Source organism: Podarcis raffonei, chromosome 2 (assembly GCF_027172205.1).
Source record: "Podarcis raffonei isolate rPodRaf1 chromosome 2, rPodRaf1.pri, whole genome shotgun sequence".
Lineage (NCBI taxonomy): Eukaryota > Metazoa > Chordata > Lepidosauria > Squamata > Lacertidae > Podarcis > Podarcis raffonei.
Genome location: NC_070603.1, coordinates 14,431,473 through 14,450,000, shown reverse-complemented (window position 1 = coordinate 14,450,000; position 18,528 = coordinate 14,431,473). Strand labels below are relative to the sequence as shown.

At 43.6% G+C, this 18,528-nt stretch overlaps 1 protein-coding gene across 2 annotated transcripts in view; it reads right to left on the bottom strand.

The window, feature by feature from the left end:
* Positions 1 to 15,209, bottom strand: part of ANKRD52 (ankyrin repeat domain 52) — a 51,369-nt gene extending 36,160 nt beyond the window's left edge. Inside the window, exons 1-3 of one of the 2 annotated variants that reach the window (XM_053374745.1) lie at positions 15,029 to 15,209; positions 8,112 to 8,195; positions 525 to 603 (exon numbers count right to left, since the gene is read on the bottom strand). In XM_053374745.1, coding sequence (XP_053230720.1) covers positions 525 to 603; positions 8,112 to 8,195; positions 15,029 to 15,055 — 190 coding nt within the window. In that variant the 5' untranslated portion in view covers positions 15,056 to 15,209. The remainder of the gene's footprint in view (positions 1 to 524; positions 604 to 8,111; positions 8,196 to 15,028) is intronic. The other variant, XM_053374736.1, reaches the window with a different exon arrangement.
* Between the last annotated feature and the right edge of the window lie 3,319 nt (positions 15,210 to 18,528).

Genomic DNA, 18,528 nt, shown 5'->3' with positions numbered 1-18,528 from the left:
GTGGATAGAGCTGTCTGCTTCAAAATAGCTTCACTGAATTCGAACATTTCCATAAATCTTTGCTGCTGCAGAATCATGACTCCAATAATATTACTAGTAGCAATCTGCTAACTTTAGCACTTTTAATATGAAAGCACTTTACGATCCTCTCATTCATTCTTGTGACTGTTTAAATTGTAGATCATTATAATTCCTGCCTTAAAGGCCTGTTAGCAGAGGATGAGCAATAGCAATTTGCCTGAAGCTGGAACTGAACATGGAATATACAGCTACCACCCCAGTTTAAAGTCAGTGTTCTCAACTGCAGGACTGCACAGGATCTATCAGTGTTACTCGATCCTCTCTGTGACTCTGCCCCCCTGACAGTTTAGGCAGTGATATATACAAGTCTGCACCAAACTGCCACCAGTTCCCTCAGGATAGGAAGAGAAGGTTTTCTTTTTCTATTCAGCAAATGCCCTGAAGCTGCTAGACCTGACCTCCTTCACCTCTTATCAACCAGAACATACACCTTCACTTCTTACCTGATAGTATTAGGAGTTCAAGAATAGGGGCGTCTCCCAAGTATGCAGCTGCATGCAAAGGGGTGCGTCTCTCTTGGTCCTGGTTTGGGGAAAGACAATAGAGATAAATGGAAGATGTTAAAGTGGAATCTAAAAGCCATGGGAGGAATCCAACATAGCACTAAGGCAATTGTTTCATCAGTGTAATGGTTTGTGCTTGTGCAACAGAACATTCACCTCCTCTCCTTCCCCTGCTCCAGAGGGTTGGGAGAACCCCTAGAACAGATTCAAGGGCATATGGGAAGTCCCATTGTGCAATGGGACCAGCTACTAGAATACTGAGGGACGCGGGTGGCGCTGTGGGTTAAACCACAGAGCCTAGGACTTGCCGATCAGAAGGTCGGCGCTTTGAATCTCTGCAACAGGATGAGCTCCCGTTGTTCAGTCCCTGCTCCTGCCAACCTAGCAGTTCGAAAGCACCTCAAAGTGCAAGTAGATAAATAGGTACCGTTCCGGCGGGAAGGTAAACGGCGTTTCCGTGCGCTGCTCTGGTTCGCCAGAAGTGGCTTAGTCATGCTGGCCACATGACCCGGAAGCTGTCTGCGGACGAACGCCGGCTCCCTTGGCCAATAAAGCGAGATGAGCACCGCAACCCCAGAGTCGGTCACGACTGGACCTAATGGTCAGGGGTCCCTTTACCTTTACTAGAATACTGTTCCATGCTGTTGTTGCAATCCAATCTTTCGGTCTATAGACCAATTACCTTGATGTGCTGAAATATGTAGCAATATCTCTGAGCTTATCTATGCAGTGACAAATTGAAGCTTAAGATGTTATATAGGAAATGTTGTGCAAAGAGAAAGTAGCTGAATTTTTAAACCTGGCTGTTAACCCACGGCATTACCGACTGCAACCCTCAAAACGTGTCTGCCACAAGCCATGAAAGTTTGCTTAAAGAGTGGATCACCTTCAGCCAGGAGCAACTGTACACCCTGTAAGAAGAAAATCCATATGCCTGTTCTGCCCCACTGCTTCTCCCCAGTAACAATGGAAGGTACACTGGCTGGTCTGCTGGATCTCACTAGCTGATCACAGTGACATGACCTATGTAGGATACTGATTCAAAAGGCTGGCACTGCATTCGAATTTGACTGACTATTCTTAACTGCTGCCAAGTTAAATGAGCTTAGTAAACTCAGAACACGGATATCTTGTTGGAGGATTTACTCATCTAACTTTTCCTTTGGTTGCTTTTAATGAGTCTCACATGATAGCTTAACTACGATGATGATAATTTATACTCTGCTCATCTGAATGGGTTGTTCCAGCCACTCTGGGCAGCTTCCAACATAATAAAAGCATAGCAAAAACATCAAACATTAAAAACTTACAACCACCACCACATAATAATAATAATAATAATAATAATAATAATAATAATAATAATCTGTTCTTGAACAGAGAGTTAGAGCCAATTAATGTAGTGCAATGTTTTGTAATGTGCTTACCTAATATGCTCTAATTGTAAGAGACCTTAATTTAGCCTTTCAAAAACTTGAAATTGACTTTGAAAGGATTATATGAATTTAAGAAGCATTGACATGTCTATCATTGCCATCAAGACTACACAAATTGGTAGAACCCAGAAAAAAATCCAGAAACTTCAAAAAGAAACATAACAAAAAAGCTCTCACACATAGCTTGAAATGGAAAAATGGAAATGAGAACAGAAATGGCGTGTGAACTCTTCTTAAGGAATATCTTCTCTTTCAGGAAGACTAGTGAAATACTTTTGAAAGCAGTGCTTTAAAATGATACAAAGCCAATTCACATTGCTGCGTATATCTTAGACCAAAGACTCAAAGGCAGCAGTGCATGGCTAGAGGGAATGTTGATGCAACCATCTTGCTAAAGTTAAGCAGGTCTAGGTCTGGTTAATGCTAAGATGGGAGAATATCTGGAAACCTCATGTACACATTCAGTCCCATGATGGAAGGATGGTTGACTATAAATGAAATAAGTAAACAAATATTAGTGATTATAGCAGCACCACTACAGTTGATTGGATTACAGTGGTACGTCGGGTTAAGCACTTAATTCGTTCCGGAGGTCTGTTCTTAACCTGAAGCACCACTTTAGCTAATAGGGCCTCCTACTGCTCCTACTGCTGCCACGCAATTTCTGTTCTCATCCTGAAGCAAAGTTCTTAACCTGAGGTACTCTTTCTGGATTAGTGGAGTCTGTAACCTGAAGCGTATGTAACCTGAGGTACCACTGTATTAAACAAACAATACATCTTTTAAGCAATCTCAAATGCTGTGGTAAACAGAACAAGAAGGAATGCAATCAGAGTTTGATGACTTTATCACTCCTGCAACATGGTAAGGCCTTTATATAATGTAAAAGAGGGAAACCCCAGGCAAATGGGGGGGCAGGGGGAGAGTAAAGGGGTAGAATAAACCATTTGATGTTCAAAAGTTTATAATCCAGTGCATTTCTGACCCATCAGGTCCTCCCTCAGAGAATTTCAAAATTTCAATCTAATATTTTTATTGTTTTATTAATAAAATATTCTACTTTCTTGTTTTAATAAAAGTTTAATCTATTCTTAGAAAACGTTCCCCACCCCTGCATTAGAGTATAGCAGCTGAGCTGAGCACTAAAAGTGAGGCTGAAATTTCCAACAAACATCTTCAAACTATTCAGGAGACTTGGAAGAACGACTCCCTCAAAGACAAAGCAAGGTTGTTCTGGATGTAGACCTTGCTACTTCATTTGCTTCTAAACTCCACGCCCCAAACAAGCAAATCCTAAGAGCAAGGCAAACAGCTCTGATAAGGCATAAAATCAAGGCTATCAAAAGGCAGGAAGCACCACTTAGGTTCTGTATCAAATCAACTAGCATTTGGCCTTTGGGTTTGGTGCCAAGTGCTTGGCATTAACTGCTCAGAAGGATATCAGTGCTCTAAGGCCAAATGATCAAATGTGTAAAGTGTTAAAAGGACACAGCCCCACACTTAAATGTTGAAGCCAATTTGAAACATGGATTGTTGAGTCCTGAACTACTACTACTATCATCCTCATCCTCATCAACCTGCTTTTCACCCCTATGGTTCCATAGGCATCTCTCTCATTGTTAAAAAGAAAGAAAAAAGAGTAAGTGAAAAAATAAAAAAGCGCAAGAAAGTCTAGCAATCAAGCCAAACTTAAATTTCATTTCTCAGCTGTAGAACGACTGATTTAGAAAACTGTGCATCAGCACAGATGAGCTGATCCATTCCAAGCAACTCTATTTATTTTTTAATTCTTAGCTACTTAGGTCCCCTCTAACACACACAAAGTGCACAACCAAGATAAGAGGAAAGCATTTAACCCTCATTCTGCAATCTTAAGCACAAGAACACTAGTTCTATAAATTTAGTGGAACTTACAAGCAAATATAATTAGGACCAAGTTGTAAATCTTTTTATTCCAAGGTGAACTGATAGGAAAATATCACATGAGTTGCTTTCCAAGTAATTTCCTCCCAAGTTTTTAATCAATGGACCCAAAGCAGGGTGACCATTCAAAAAAATGAAAGAAAAGGAACTTGCCCCTGAATATATAATATTTTATTATTACAAACTAGAATGAACCACTGCAAAGTATCACATACCACTATGGTTGTCTCCGAGAATAAGAAGTAGAAAATATGTGAGCTAACATTTATCAGAATTTCTGTTGGGGGAAATCAAAACAAGCTTTCAGAACTTCAGAGATCATCTTTAGGTACTTCATCAAAATGTACCAAGAGTTTGAATTCAGATACTGTGTTTGAAGTGACCTATAGCTCTTGAGCCTAACTGACTCATGCTGTCATCTGTGGCACAAGTGTAACAACTAACAGATAAGACCCCTTCCTGGAGATGAGACACACCAGACTCAACATACAACTGGCATATTATATTGTAACATGCTCCAGCGACATCAAGCTTAGCCGTCTCCATCAGATACAGGAAGTTTTGGGAACAGGCCAGGATCAAATTTTGAAAAAAGTAAGCAACAGGGGAGGCACAACAGAGGTTTCCAAAATAATGAATAATATGCAGAGAGAGGGTTGTGTTCAGTGAAGTCACAGTTCTGAAGTTAAGTTACTTGTGCTCATTAACTTCCAGGGGTCTACTCTGAGTAAGACTAGCACTGAATACCACCCAGAATGTTTCCTTCTCTGAAAATGTTAGAACCAGAGATTGCCCAATGAATAATAATAATAATAATAATAATAATAATATTAATAATTTATTATTTATACCCCGCCCATCTGGCTGGGTTTCCCCAGCCATTCTGGGCGGCTTCCAACAGAACATTAAAATGCAATAGTCTATGAAACATTAAAAGCTTCCCTAAACAGGGCTGCCTTCAGATGTCTTCTAAAAGTCTGGTAGTTGTTTTTCTCTTTGACAACTGGTGAGAGGGCGTTCCACAGGGCGGGCGCCACTACCGAGAAGGCCCTCTGCCTGGTTCCCTGTAACTTGGCTTCTCGCAGCGAGGGAACCACCAGAAGGGGGTAGAGATTCTCCTTCAGGTATACTGGACTGAGGCCGTTTAGGGCTTTAAAGGTCAGCACCAAAACTTTGAACTGTGCTCGGAAACGTACTGGGAGCCAGTGTAGGTCTTTCAAGACCAGTGTTCTGTGGTCTCCGCGGCTGCTCCCAGTCACCAGTCTAGCTGCCACATTCTGAAGACAAATGGAAGTACTGTATTTTTTGCTCTATAAGACTCACTTTTTCCCTCCTAAAAAGTAAAGGGAAATGTGTGTGCGTCTTATGGAGCGAATGCAGGCTGCGCAGCTATCCCAGAAGCCAGAACAGCAAGAGGGATTGCTGCTTTCACTGTGCAGCGATCCCTCTTGCTGTTCTGGCTTCTGAGATTCAGAATATTTTTTTTCTTGGTTTCCTCCTCCAAAAACTAGGTGCGTCTTATAGAGCGAAAAATACGGTACTTTGCACAGTGTATACATTGAATTCACTCTCTCAGGATATACTGATAGTCCCCCCAACTTGGATGGGTTAGACAAATTCACAGAGGATAATGCTATCAATGGCTACTAGTCACAATGGTAAATGTGCTGCTGGCATCTGTCCGTCTCAAGAGACAATGGAGATGAGTACAGTACTGTAAAGCTCAACAGTGTGGTTTCATTTTCAGCCTGAGAGCCAAGTCCAATAAAAGGTATCATCTTACTCAAAGTGCAACAAGGATTCATTTAGCTCAGTGCACTCGTTTGGTCACCTGGAATTATGTGCTTTACTGGCAGTGTATCTGCTATCTATGTGGCACACTGTGATCTGGAAGGGCGGGGGGTGAGGATTGAACTAGTCCATGTGAACTATTGGGAGAGTTTGTTTGTCGCCTATTTCAAGAGGCAGCAGACTATATCCTGCCCATCAGGGATCTGCCTAATAATAGGTTGTTACCCTTAACATGGTCAACAATATTCTCATTTTCATTTTGTAGATTCCATGTCGCTAGTTTAACCCCATAAAGCACCACTTTTCATTTAAATCTCCCCCCCCTCCACACACCCCCAAGTCATCTACTGACATCTTTGCCCCTAAATAAAAGGCAATCATGCAGCCGCATCAGCCTTTTCTTAGTTGTAGGAAACGTGAAGGTTTACATGTTACAATAAACCAGGGCTGCTGGCTCTCCTGACTTATTGGAATGAACACTGAGTTGCAGCATGTTATCCAAATACTCCTCCTTTACTCCTCTCCGGCACGAGTGGCAGAAACAAACCAGGAAGCCATAATTAAGCTTGGTTTTCCATGACGTTTGAATCTTGTACTGTGGCTTGATTTTTTACCTAACGAGCCGGGGGGGGGGACCTCATTTTATGGCTGGCTGACAATCCTGGCTTGTTAGGAAAATACAAACCACAATCCCAAGTTCAGATATTGCAAAAAGTCATGCTTAATTGCCGCTTCCTGGTTTGTTTCTTCCACTTGTGCCAAGGATGGAATAAAGAGGGAGAAATGCCTCTGCATTCCCGAGCAACCAGCAGCCCTTGGCTATCAACATGTGTCAATGCACCAAGTCCTCCTCTAATACTGTGTTGTAGAATCGCTCACAGTTAGGATGATGTTTGGTTTGGCCCCTTGCAGCAGCAAGATTTTTAAGCAGGTTTTCCTAAGGGATGCTCCTTAAATCCAATTGTTAGAACACTCTGAAACTTGGGCGTCCAGAACAGAACAAATGCAATCCAAAAGAGATCCTACTAATTGCTTAAACCATCTTATTATCCTACTGGAAATATGGCCCAAATATGTATAATCTGCTTTGATGAGTATTCTTTACCAGTTCATCAAACTTGCTGCTCATGTGCTCAAATACCCAAGACTCTGGATTTCTCACATTACTGAGTCTGGGCTACTACTGATATGTTCTGGAGACAGCCTAAGATGCATTTAATTGTCACACCTCCTGGTTTGCTTCAAACACTAGGAGTTTCACCTTCTCACACAAAATCGGCTTATAATGGGCCTATATTAAATGCACCTCAGCTGAATGAGCTGAGATGAAATGAAGAGCCAATTACTGTTTCGAGGGCTAGACAAGAACAAGATGAACACCACTGTAACACAGGCTGTTCTCACTCAGAGGCCACAAGACTAATCCAGAACACACTTGGTGCCAAAGAGAACAGCTGATCCCAGTGCCACCCACCGCTCTGTACAGCTAGACTAATACATCTGGTACAGCCGATTCCCAACAAAGTCAACATTTACTGGTGATGTGTGGGCCTTTCAGCCCTGTATACCAATTCGGCGTCTGCACAGTACTTCACAGTCTGTATCTGTCACTGCAACAACCCTGTGCTCACCAACATTCCCATTTTACAAATGGGAAACTGAGGTCCAGAGATGAAAACTAGGCAATAAACCCACCAAGAGTGTGACTAAGCTGGATTCCAAACCCATGTCTGTCAAAGACCAATATCTAGTCACTGCACCATAATGGCAAAACATCAAATAGTTAAAACAAGCATTTAAGCTTGCTAAGCTGGGAAACTTTAGTAGATGGGTTGCCAACATTGCACCTGCGGGCACACCAGCACCTGCAGAGGCCTTCCCCGGAGCCACAAATTTCAACTACTCTGCCCCTCAACCTGCTGAAATTATTTTATTATTATTTATTAAATTTATATCCTGCCCTTTATCCACATCAGGGCAGTTCACAACATAAAATTACAATTAGGCTTGAAATAAACCACCAGTGGTTTTTAAAGCCTAAGTGCTAGCAGAAGGGGAGAGTGATTGCATGTGTGTGACTGCATTGTGCACAAATGTATAGTTTGTGTGTGTATGGTATCCACAACAGCTTTGCTGGTTTGCAAATGTGTCCATGGGCCCAAAAATGCTTCCAACCTCTGCTTTAGCACATCTAGTTCTTAAACACAAATTCTAAAAGAGACACATAGTACATGGATCACTTCATACTCCCCTGCTCTACCTACAATGTGTGTGTGGTGGTGAGGGGAGCTTAGCCAATAGGAAAATGTAATCTTCATGCAAAGTTGAAAGAAGCAGGTTCAGTATTACAAGGAAAAACTGGTTCTCCAAAACTTACCAGTACATTGATATTCTCCTTCTGGCTCAGCAATGACCGTACTTCCTCTATATCACGATTAAAGATGGCTTGGACCAGAGGAGGCTATAGAGGAGGAGAAAAGAGCAATTGTAAAATAAGCAGGATGAGAAAGGGAATAGCTATGTGCTAGCTTATTATTTCATTTTTTTCCATCTGGATCTTTGTTATTTTTACATACAGGCAACTCCCCATTTGCGCAGAGGTTGCACCCTGGGTCATTACATGCATCGGTAGAGTGTGCATATGCCCACCCCACCCCATTCTGGGGCCGAAAACGGCACATGCACCAAACAGTCATGTGCCAATTGAACATGTGCAAAATGCTTGTCCCCTGTACTTGTATTCCCTTGTTATATTGTGAGCCCCTTTGTGAAAAATGAGGCGTTGAAAAGCAGCCTCTGGGAGCTCATAACCAGGACTTCTGAGGGTATTTTGAAGGAGAGGCCTGGAGTGCTATCTCATGGTATACATAGGACCAAGACATGTGGATGGCGACAGAACTGCTGCAGTGACTTGCAACACCTGTACCATGTTTGTCTTCCTACCTGAGAATGTGCAAAACTACAACAGGGCAAGCTGGCTGCCATGCCCTCACCCCAGACACAGATTTTGGGCCAGAGGCTTGCAAGAGTGGTGAAAAATACCGTATTTTTCGCTCTATAAGACGCACCAGACCATAAGACGCACCTAGTTTTTGGAGGATGGAAACAAGAAAAAAATATTCTGAATCTCAGAAGCCAGAACAGCAAGAGGGATCACTGTGCAGCGAAAGCAGCGATTCCTCTTGCTGTTCTGGCTTCTGGGATAGCTGCGCAGCCTGCATTCGCTCCATAAGACGCACAAACATTTCCCCTTACTTTTTAGGAGGGAAAAAGTGAGTCTTATAGAGCAAAAAGTACGGTAATTTTTAAAGGTTTCTTCAGCTGTGTTTGAAGCAAGTAACAGGTCCTTTGTGTGAAGAAGACGGAGAATTGCTATTCTGACAGACATAAGGCGGAATTGCCTGGTGCCTGTCTTCACCCAAAAGGAAAGCAGCGGCCAACCTGGTGATTACAGAATAAACGATGCAAGAAGGTGGCTGAATGCCAAGTTACAAAAAGAGATGGTAAGGGAACACTTAGCTACTTTGCCTCTGTCTATAATCTGTGAGAGAACAAGTGAGGTCACTGCAGACTGGAGACAGGTAAATGTTGTCCCCATATTTTATTTATTTATTTATTTTTATGTATCAAATTTGTGTACCATCCTTCACCCGTAGATCTCAGGGTGGTACACAGAGTAAAATACAAGACAAAAACATTAAATACTTGATGAGAACAAAAACAACAAACCAATAAACCTCCCCCCCAAAAAACACATTTAGAAGAGGTATAAGATGTTAATTAGACAAAGGCACCAGTTGAACCACCCTGGGGAGAGCATTTCACAAATGGGGGGGCCACAGCAGAAAAGGCCCGTTTTCATGTTGCTGCCTTCTTTCATGCAGGGGGGCACACGAAGATCGGTCTCAAATGATGATCTTAGGGTTCAGGTAGGTTCGTGTGAGGAAAGGCATTACTTGAGATATTGTGGTCCTGAGTCATAGGACAAAGCCAGCACTTTGAATTGAGCCCAGAAACTAATTGGCAGCCAGTGCCGTCAGGCGAGGATTGGTGAGCAATCTGGCCACCAATTTCTGCAGCCAGAGGAATCTCATTTCTTTTTTTCTTCCCTAAAAGTTACAAACTTGGTGGATCAGGGGAATGCTGTGAATGTAGTGTATGTTGATTTCAATAAAACAGAGGTTGGGCGGTCATCTGCTGTGAAAGCTTTAGTTGAGATTCCTACATTGCTGGGGGTTGGACTTGATGACCTTCAGGGGTCCCTTCCAACTCTACAATTCTGAGATTCTCTTATTCTAGAGATAAACAAATATAGCATGCCACAAAAATCTGAACAAGGTATAAAAAGCCATCTCTCTAAATAGGTTGGATTGACAATTCACCTAAATAGCACAACACACCAAACTCATTTTTCAAAGGTTTCAAGACATCTTTCCTAACACCAGTGAGAGACCGAAGTTGGGAGTTTCATATGTACAAAGCCACTGATGAAACATGGGGCCTAATACTGAAATATGCATACTGCAACTAAAATATGGCCCCTCCTTAGAGATACAGACTAAATAATATCTGCTACTACAAATACAGAGATTTCCACGCACAGGATGCAAAGGGCCAAATTCAGTAAAAGCCTCTATCAGGTTTTTATATCTGACTTCTGTGAATGTCTTTCTTCTTGCTTTTTTAATAAAGCAATTGTGTTAAGTCAATTACCCTAGAACAGAAACAATACGTGTTGGCGATTATCTTTAAAGCCTTAAATGGCTATGGTCCAGGATTCCTGAGAGATCACCTCCTCCCATAGCAACCTACCTGCTTCCTAAGATCAGAAGCAGGGTGGAAGCATCTAAGGTGGAAGCATAATTGATGGTGACAAGCAATAGGGCCTTCTCAGTGGCTACACCAATATTGTGAAACACATTAACCTATGGATGCCCCCCTCTGGCTTTTTTCACCAGCTGGGGAAGACATTCATATTCCAACAGGCCTTTGCCTTCAAGGTGCTGCTGTTTTATTTAAACCTATGTTTAAACCAATGCCTGTCATATCTTCCTTCACATTTTATTCTGCAACTTTATTTTTATCGTATATTTTTCATTGAATGTTTGTTGTATGTTGGATTGCTTTAAATTGTTGTAGGAAACACTGAGTGGTGCACGGACACCAGAAATATGAGACAGAAATCGCTATATAAATAATGAGCCAATTAATCTAAATACCCATAAAGCAAATGCTTAATTTAACAAGTCAGGGCGGATGCACCAGAATTCTCTAGACTACTGACAGTGTAACTACAATTCACCAAGTCAATGAAGGAAAACATTTACCTAAATTCACAGGTTCGGCGCATGCAAATACTTCTGAGCTTGCCTTTTACCGATGATAGGTAATAAAGAGAAAATTATGCTGAATCTTCTGGCTAGCTGTAGTTCCAAAGGCAAGGATCCACAAATTTTGGCTCAGCTCAGTAGACAAGCGACTATTCTGGGTTGCCACTGACATTTTCTCCTATCCCAGATTCCTGTGGTATGCAAAGCTCTACAGCAGGCAGAATCAGCACAACTCTTGGTGCTTCTGCATGCTCCAAAGCTCAGTGTAAAATGCAAGAACCTCCCCCGCTTCCAACATTTCTCTTCATTCCAGAGGACTCGAAAGAAAGGAAATAGAGGTCTTACGTCATGCTGAATGTTGGCACTTCTGCCTGTTCCAAGCTTCAATGCAACAACACAGGAGACCTCCTCTGAGTTCTCTGCAATTTGTACTTCCTTCTGGGCATTTAAGGCTCTGATCCCAACCACACTTACCCAGGAGTCACCCCACTGAATTCAACAGGACTTACTTCTGAATGCACATGGTTAGGATTGCAACCTAAACCTTTAAAACTTACGAAGATGTCCTGGAGTTTGACCTAAAGATATTTTACAATTGTTTTGGGGAACTAAAGCACACGTATCTAAGGGCACAATGCCTATTCAGCTATACTGTCAGCAGCTATACCTTTCAATACCACCCAGTCCACACACACACGTCCTGCATATTTCTATGTACACTGGCCAGAATGTAAATTCATTTTGACTGCATAACTCTACCAAGCCTTTCCTTGTGCACACACAATGCTTAACACGCAAGGCTTGTAAGACTCAATTATTTATCATTTATAGCTCTGGTTTGCAAGGCATACACTGAATAGGCATGCAATCAAAGTACACAAGCAAGATGGGCCCCTTATCTACTTGGCACAGCTCTAAACAGCAATCCCATGAGAAGAGAGAAAATATAGTAGAGCTGTACCAAATGCCCCCATGGCCCTCCTACACACAGTGCAGCCTGGTAGAAAGGCAAAGTGGTTGCCAGTCCCATCTGCTCATCTCGTCTTCCAAAAGAAAAACTCCAGCCTCTGCAAATCTTTCCAGATGCAGCGTTTTTGTCCAGCTAACCCCAGGTTTACTTCCCTCCACCAGAGTGCTTGGATATAGCAGCAAAAGGAGGAAGGCATAAAGGGGGAGGGATGAGTCAACCAGATGGAATGCAGGGGACTCTGCATCCCTCCTTTAGGGAGAAGAACAATTCCTAGATGATCATCATGCCTCCACAATTTAGAGTTGGGCACCTCCTTGAGCAGCTGGAATGACACACCTAATAAGGTGAATGCTTTAGCTTCAAAAATCCAAGTTACACTTGTGTGGTTTTAGTGCTGGACCTGGAAAATCTAATGACACCTATCTATCAACATAATGGGAACATTAATGGGGCTGGAATTTTTTTAGAAATTTCCAAGAACCTGTTTCAGATTTTTAGTGCCAGCCAGAATGGGTCCAGAGGTAACACTAACTAACATAAAATTTCTAGCATAAGCTATCGGAAACTTGGAATTTTGCAGGCCTAAATATAAATGATTTACCTCATAGGATTGGCATGAAGATAAATGAGAATTATTGCCATGCACTTTGCGGTTGAATATGCTTTGGAAGAAATTATCATATATGCCAGATTCTGGCTTCCAACTCCAAGAAATGGAGGAGGCAGTGCATCTGTTTGCACATACACGTAAGTCCCTGAAAAGTACAATACAAGACAGGCCGGGGGGGGGCAGTGTCTATCATTCAGGCAAGTGAAGCCCAGAGACAGTCATGGAGAAACCAGCTCTGTTCCTTCTTTGCCCAATGGCAACAGATGGATAGCAGGGAAGGCCCCCCACTCATACTACCCAAACTCCTAAAAGGCATTTCACCAATGATGACGATGATAATTACTACCACCAGGCAGATCGATCAGGTGGAGCTTAGAACTCAAATCACATCTTCACCATACATTTAAAGCTCACTCACACCACTTTAACAGTCATGGCTCCCCACCCCCCAAACAACACTGGAAACTGTGGCTTTTTTAAGGGTGCTGGGAAGTGCAGCTCTGTGAAGAGCCTCCTAACTAAGTACCCTTTATGTACAGTTCCCAGGATTATTTGTGGGGAGTGCTTTAAATATGTGTTTTGGATGTGATCTCAGGCACTGCAGTGAATCTGCATTGGCCAAGTAAACATTGCACACTTAAGTAAAAAGGCAAAATTCCTCAAAGTGGGTGGTATTAAAAGAATAAATGTTTCTGGGATGTCTGGAGAAACAGAAAAATGAGTATGATAGTTTTGGTTACTATCCCTAAGTTTACTCATGCACATAGTAATTATTTTCTACATTAAGTAAGGGAAGCCTGTTACAGGAATACTTAATGCAGAACCCTTGGGGTTTCATTATATCCTGTAACAAATATCGAATGGCCAACTGTCATCAAGTTTACCATCTTCTAAGAAGCAACGGGTGTAAGAGAAATTCAACATATGTTTCCTGCTATATTCACAGAATGTGGATCAGATGCCAATCTACTGAGAAACATAGGGCAACCCTAATGGAAAGGTATCATTTTATGGAAGAGATAAGCAAGATTAACCTCATGCAAGTAACAAGAATGGAGAAAATGCACAGGCTATGCAAGAAACCAACACAAAGGCCAAAAGCACAATAGCACTAGAGGGATTTGAGATTTACAAGGTGCAAAAGGGGAGAGGGTGGTAGAAAAGGGGCAAGTCACCTTTAGCAAGTGTGTTTATATGCATGTGAACAGAAACAAAGTTCATGAAAAATTTCTTGCCCATCTGTGCCACAACGCAGCTGAGCAGCAAGGCTGGCTTTGGCCAGAAGGAATTGCCATTTGCCTTGGACCAATGGTCCAACTTCCATGGCTCTGAAACAGAGAGATGTTTAAGAAGTAACAGGAGGCTTGAACCATGGGCAGATACGCTGGTCTGTATAAATGAATAGGGACATTAGAAAAAAATAAAAGAGGAAATAACAGAGGCAATCCAAAGACCTGGCCAAGTGTGATGCAGTGATGGATGGGGGAAGCAGACTATGAACAAGAAACAGGCTTGCTAGAAAAATCTGACTATACCTGGGCTCCTGCACCTTTTAGAACTTGCACAGAAAGAGAAGTCCTGCCGGGTGCAAGTTCTTCTTTCGCCCCAATACTATGATATGTGTGTGTGTGTCTATGTGTGTCTGTGTGTGTGTGTGTGAAATTCACCTTTCTGTTGCCACTTCTAAAAATACACAAAAGGTCCTGTGGCAACAGAGGGAAAATATCATTTAGGATGGGGAGGGAGGTGTTTGAATCTCAGAAAGCAGGAAAAAGAGAGAGAGGTAGAAGGTAGCACAAAGTGTTAGCAATGGGGAGAGGAGAAACGTGTGTATGGGGGGGGGGTGAATTCGCAGGTGCAAATGCGAGTCAAAAAGCTGGTTCCGAGGATTAGATAGATAGCTAACTAGACAGAGGTGGAGGGGAAACCGAAGGGATTTTCTAGCAGAGGCAAGGAAGAGAGCCGAGAGCCTGGAAAACAAGCAGCTCCTTCGCCTTAGGCGGGAAAGAAACGAGGCTTCTGCGCGGAGCCCGGGCGCCGACGGCCTTCTCGGGATGTCGGCGGCGGCAGCATCTGGCTCGGGCCCAGGCCCGCCCGCTCGGCTCCTTTTCTCCTGCCTCCCCTCGTTCTCCAGTCTTGAGGCCGGGGTTCCCTCAGACGAGACCCCAGGGCCGCTCCCGGCGCGCGAGGGTGGGCGGCTCCACACTAGGCCGCGCATCCCCGAGCTTGCGTAGCCGGCGCGGCCGAGCGCGGGAAGGCGGGAGCCGAGGCCGGGTCTGGTGCCGATGTTTGTTGTGCAGGATGGTGAGGGAGGGAAGGAGGGCGGCGAAAGCTCATTTTCTCTCTCTCTCACACACACACACACGCACCCCCCACCCCGGTACCTGGTCCGTGATGCTGAGAATCCCCATCTCCGGGCGGGGCCGCCCCCCGCGCTTCGCTCAGCAGCGCCGCCGCCTCCTCCGAGCTCCCGGCATCGATCGCGCTTCGGCTGCCGCGGCGCCCTCCGGCTGCTGGTGGTGGGGCGGGCGGCGAGAGCAAACTGAGCCCGCCCACCGGAGGGAGGAAGGCAGCGAGAGGAGGAGGAGGAGAGGAGGAGGATGTAGGCCTGCGCCGAAGCAGCGACCCCTGCCGGGGAGGCCCAGCCGCCGAGGCCCGCCCTGTCCCAGGGGGCGGCGAGACCAGCAGCCCGCCCTGCGCATCCCGAGCGAGGGCTGAGGGGACCCTCATTCCAGGCCTTGTCTCCTGAGGGGAGAAATGGCCCAGGCCTAAGGCGCTCACGCAGCATCCTGGGAGGCGGGAGGCGGCTTATTATTTTTACCTCAGGCGCTTCCAACGGCTTTAAATTTATTCTGGTTTCCCTTTCCCGCAAATAGTATTTTTGTTGATTCACTTAATTCGGGGATACAGGGCACCTCTGGCGCCTCAGAGTAACACCCAAGCGCGTGGCACTAGCCATGCCATATCCACACTCAGCCATATGGGCTGGTAATAAATAAAGTATTATTATTATTATTATTATTATTATTATTATTATTATTATTATTATTACAGTATTACTATTATTCCTGTTCCCAAATGCCTACTGAAACATCCTAGGCCCCATCGCTTTTTGTTTTCTTTCCCTACACATAAAAGTACTGCGATTTGGTGTTTCTTAGGGGCTCCTCCCTTCTAAATTTCATCGCCCATTATGTTGTGAGACCTAAGGGACTGGCCTGCAAATACTTTTTTTTTAACGTTTTGTGAAGTGCAATATACAAAATGCGGCACTAGGTGGTGAAAGTGAGCTATGCAAGATTTGATGTATTTTTTCAAAACTTTTTTTTAAAGTAAAAAAGCATTTTCACGGTGTTTTTTTAATATGTGTGCAAATTCCACCCTGCTTGATGCACAGGAAAGGCAACACCGAGGGAGGGTTTCCAATTTGATTTAGCTATTCTGCCTTGGGACTGTTGTGGTGTTCGCTCTGTATTGATTAATGTGAAGATGGCGGGCGTATGCAAGCCACTATGGGAGTGATCCCCCAAGGCTCAGAGTTGGCGCTAGGGCCTTCTCAGTAGTGGAGCCCTCCCTGTGGAACATGCTCCCTTCAGATGTCAAAGAGATAAATACACAACTTTTAGAAGAGATCTCAAGGCAGCCCTCTATTGGGAAGTTTCTAATGCTTTATGTTTCATTATGCTTTTATATATCCTGTAAGCCACCCAGAGTGGCTGGGCAAACCCAGCCAGATGGGTGGGGTAGAAATAATAACATTATTATTATTCGCAAACAGACGCAGCCAGAGGGTTTGACTCGGAAGAAGCCCTAGCTTCAGTTCAAGTAGGCTTACTTTTTCCTAGGTGAGCAAGGGTGCCAACTTGAACAAAATATTGGGGGGAGCCAGGTAAACCCAGCCCTACATTTGATCACATGATGCATTACATGCACAGCATTTGAATGGCAATGTCCATCAATTTTTTTTGAGGGGGTGACCCCCTCAAATATTTTATTGGAGGGGCCGAAGACCCCTCTGTTGGGATACTGCCAGGGAGACAAAGTCCATCTGAGCCCCCAAGCCGGCTGCCGGACGATCCATCGACCTCCCGTAGACACGCAGTATCAGCAATTAGCGACACGAAGCCTCAGAAATAGATTGCCACATTCTTAGGCTGGTGCACACTCTATCAGCAGAATTCACACAGCAAAAGATGCACAGCAGGAGAGCATATTTACAGTTTATTTAGCGTTGGTCAGAACAAAGAAAACATGACCGCCTGCATCGGCGTTCAGGCACGAAGAAAGAAACGAAAGCAACTGAAAACATAAACATCCTGTGAACAGGAAATACGCAGACTCTGTGACTCACAAAGCCTCCTCCCTTTTAAGGTGGAACGGAAATATCCTAACACCCTCTGCCCCTAGAAGCAGGTGAGAGTGCTTTAAGGTGGCAGGCCTAAAAATATTGCAGAGCCTCCTAGTGTCCCTATTTTCTGGATTTACAGATTTGATCCTAGAACGTCCTTGGGATGTTCCTTTTTTCATTGGAGAAGTGTTGAAGGGTCTCCTTCTTCTTTGGCGATCACTTGTAGCTGAGGAAAATAGCCTTCCATGAACACGGTTTTAACAGTGAGTACGTAAGTGACTGTGGAGGCCAAGTCTGAATCCACACATCCTTCCACAGTGGGCACATAGGTTTCTAGGTGGAAATTGATCATGGTGAGGGTTTGTCAAATGTGTCTTCCTCTTAGCATGTTTCTCCCTTTTGTCCTGGGTTCAAGTGTCTTCAAAACCCATGAAACCTTTGGTAAAGGCTGTTCTCCAATGGGAGCGCTCGCAGGCCAGTGTCCCAATTGTTGATGCTTATACTACATTTTAAAAAAAATTGCCTTGTCTTTAAACCACTTTTGTTGACCACCAGCATTACACTTTCCATTTTTAAATTTGGAATAGAGTAGTTGCTTTGAAAGACAGTAATCAGGCATCTGAACAACATAACCAGTCCAACAAAGTTGATGTTGAAGAATCATTGCTTCGACATTGCTGATCTTTGCTTCTTCTAGTACACTGGCATTAGTTGGAGGGTATGGGGTTATGCGACCCCCAAGCCAAGGTGACAAATAATTATACAACCTTTAGAAAACGTCTGAAGGCAGCCCTGTATAGGGAAGCTTTTTAATGTTTATTATGTTTTTATATATGTTGGAAGCCACCCAGAGTGACTTGGGCGATGCTGTTAGATGGGCGGGGTATAAATAATATGATTAGTAGTAGTAGTAGTAGTATGGAATAGGACATCCCTATTTTCATCAGAGAAATGTTGGAGGGTATGTTAACTGATTAATAAAAGCTACATGTGCAAAACTCATGAAAGGTACAGGCAACTCTCTATTTACACTGGGGGTTACGTTCCAGGGGATAACGCGTACAGCCAAAATTGCATATAGTCAAAACACGTTGGGGGCCGTGGCAGGTGGTATTCCCAAAGTCTTTTTTCCCAGGATACCCACCCATTTTTATTTTATTTTTTAAAATTTCGCCAAGTGCATAAAGCTGAATGCACACAAGTTAAATGTCTGTAAGTTGTGAATTACCTGCGTATGTGCCGTTTAAAGAAACAGCGTCCATGTTTCTCAGTGCCCACAATATTCATTCCTCAATAAAAAGGTGCATGCATTGCTTCTAGGAAGATGATTGGAACAGGGGTTCCCAAAAGGCGGTCTGTGGTGTGGACCACCTTTAAGCTTCATTCAGGGGGACTGCAGCATTTCTGTAAAAATACAATAAAAATCATAGCATCTAGCATGGTATGTTACAATTGCTACACAAGGCAGAATAATGATTAAGTAGTCCTCCAAGACCCTCAGCAAATTTGAACTGGTGTATGGGGGCGGGAGAGTTT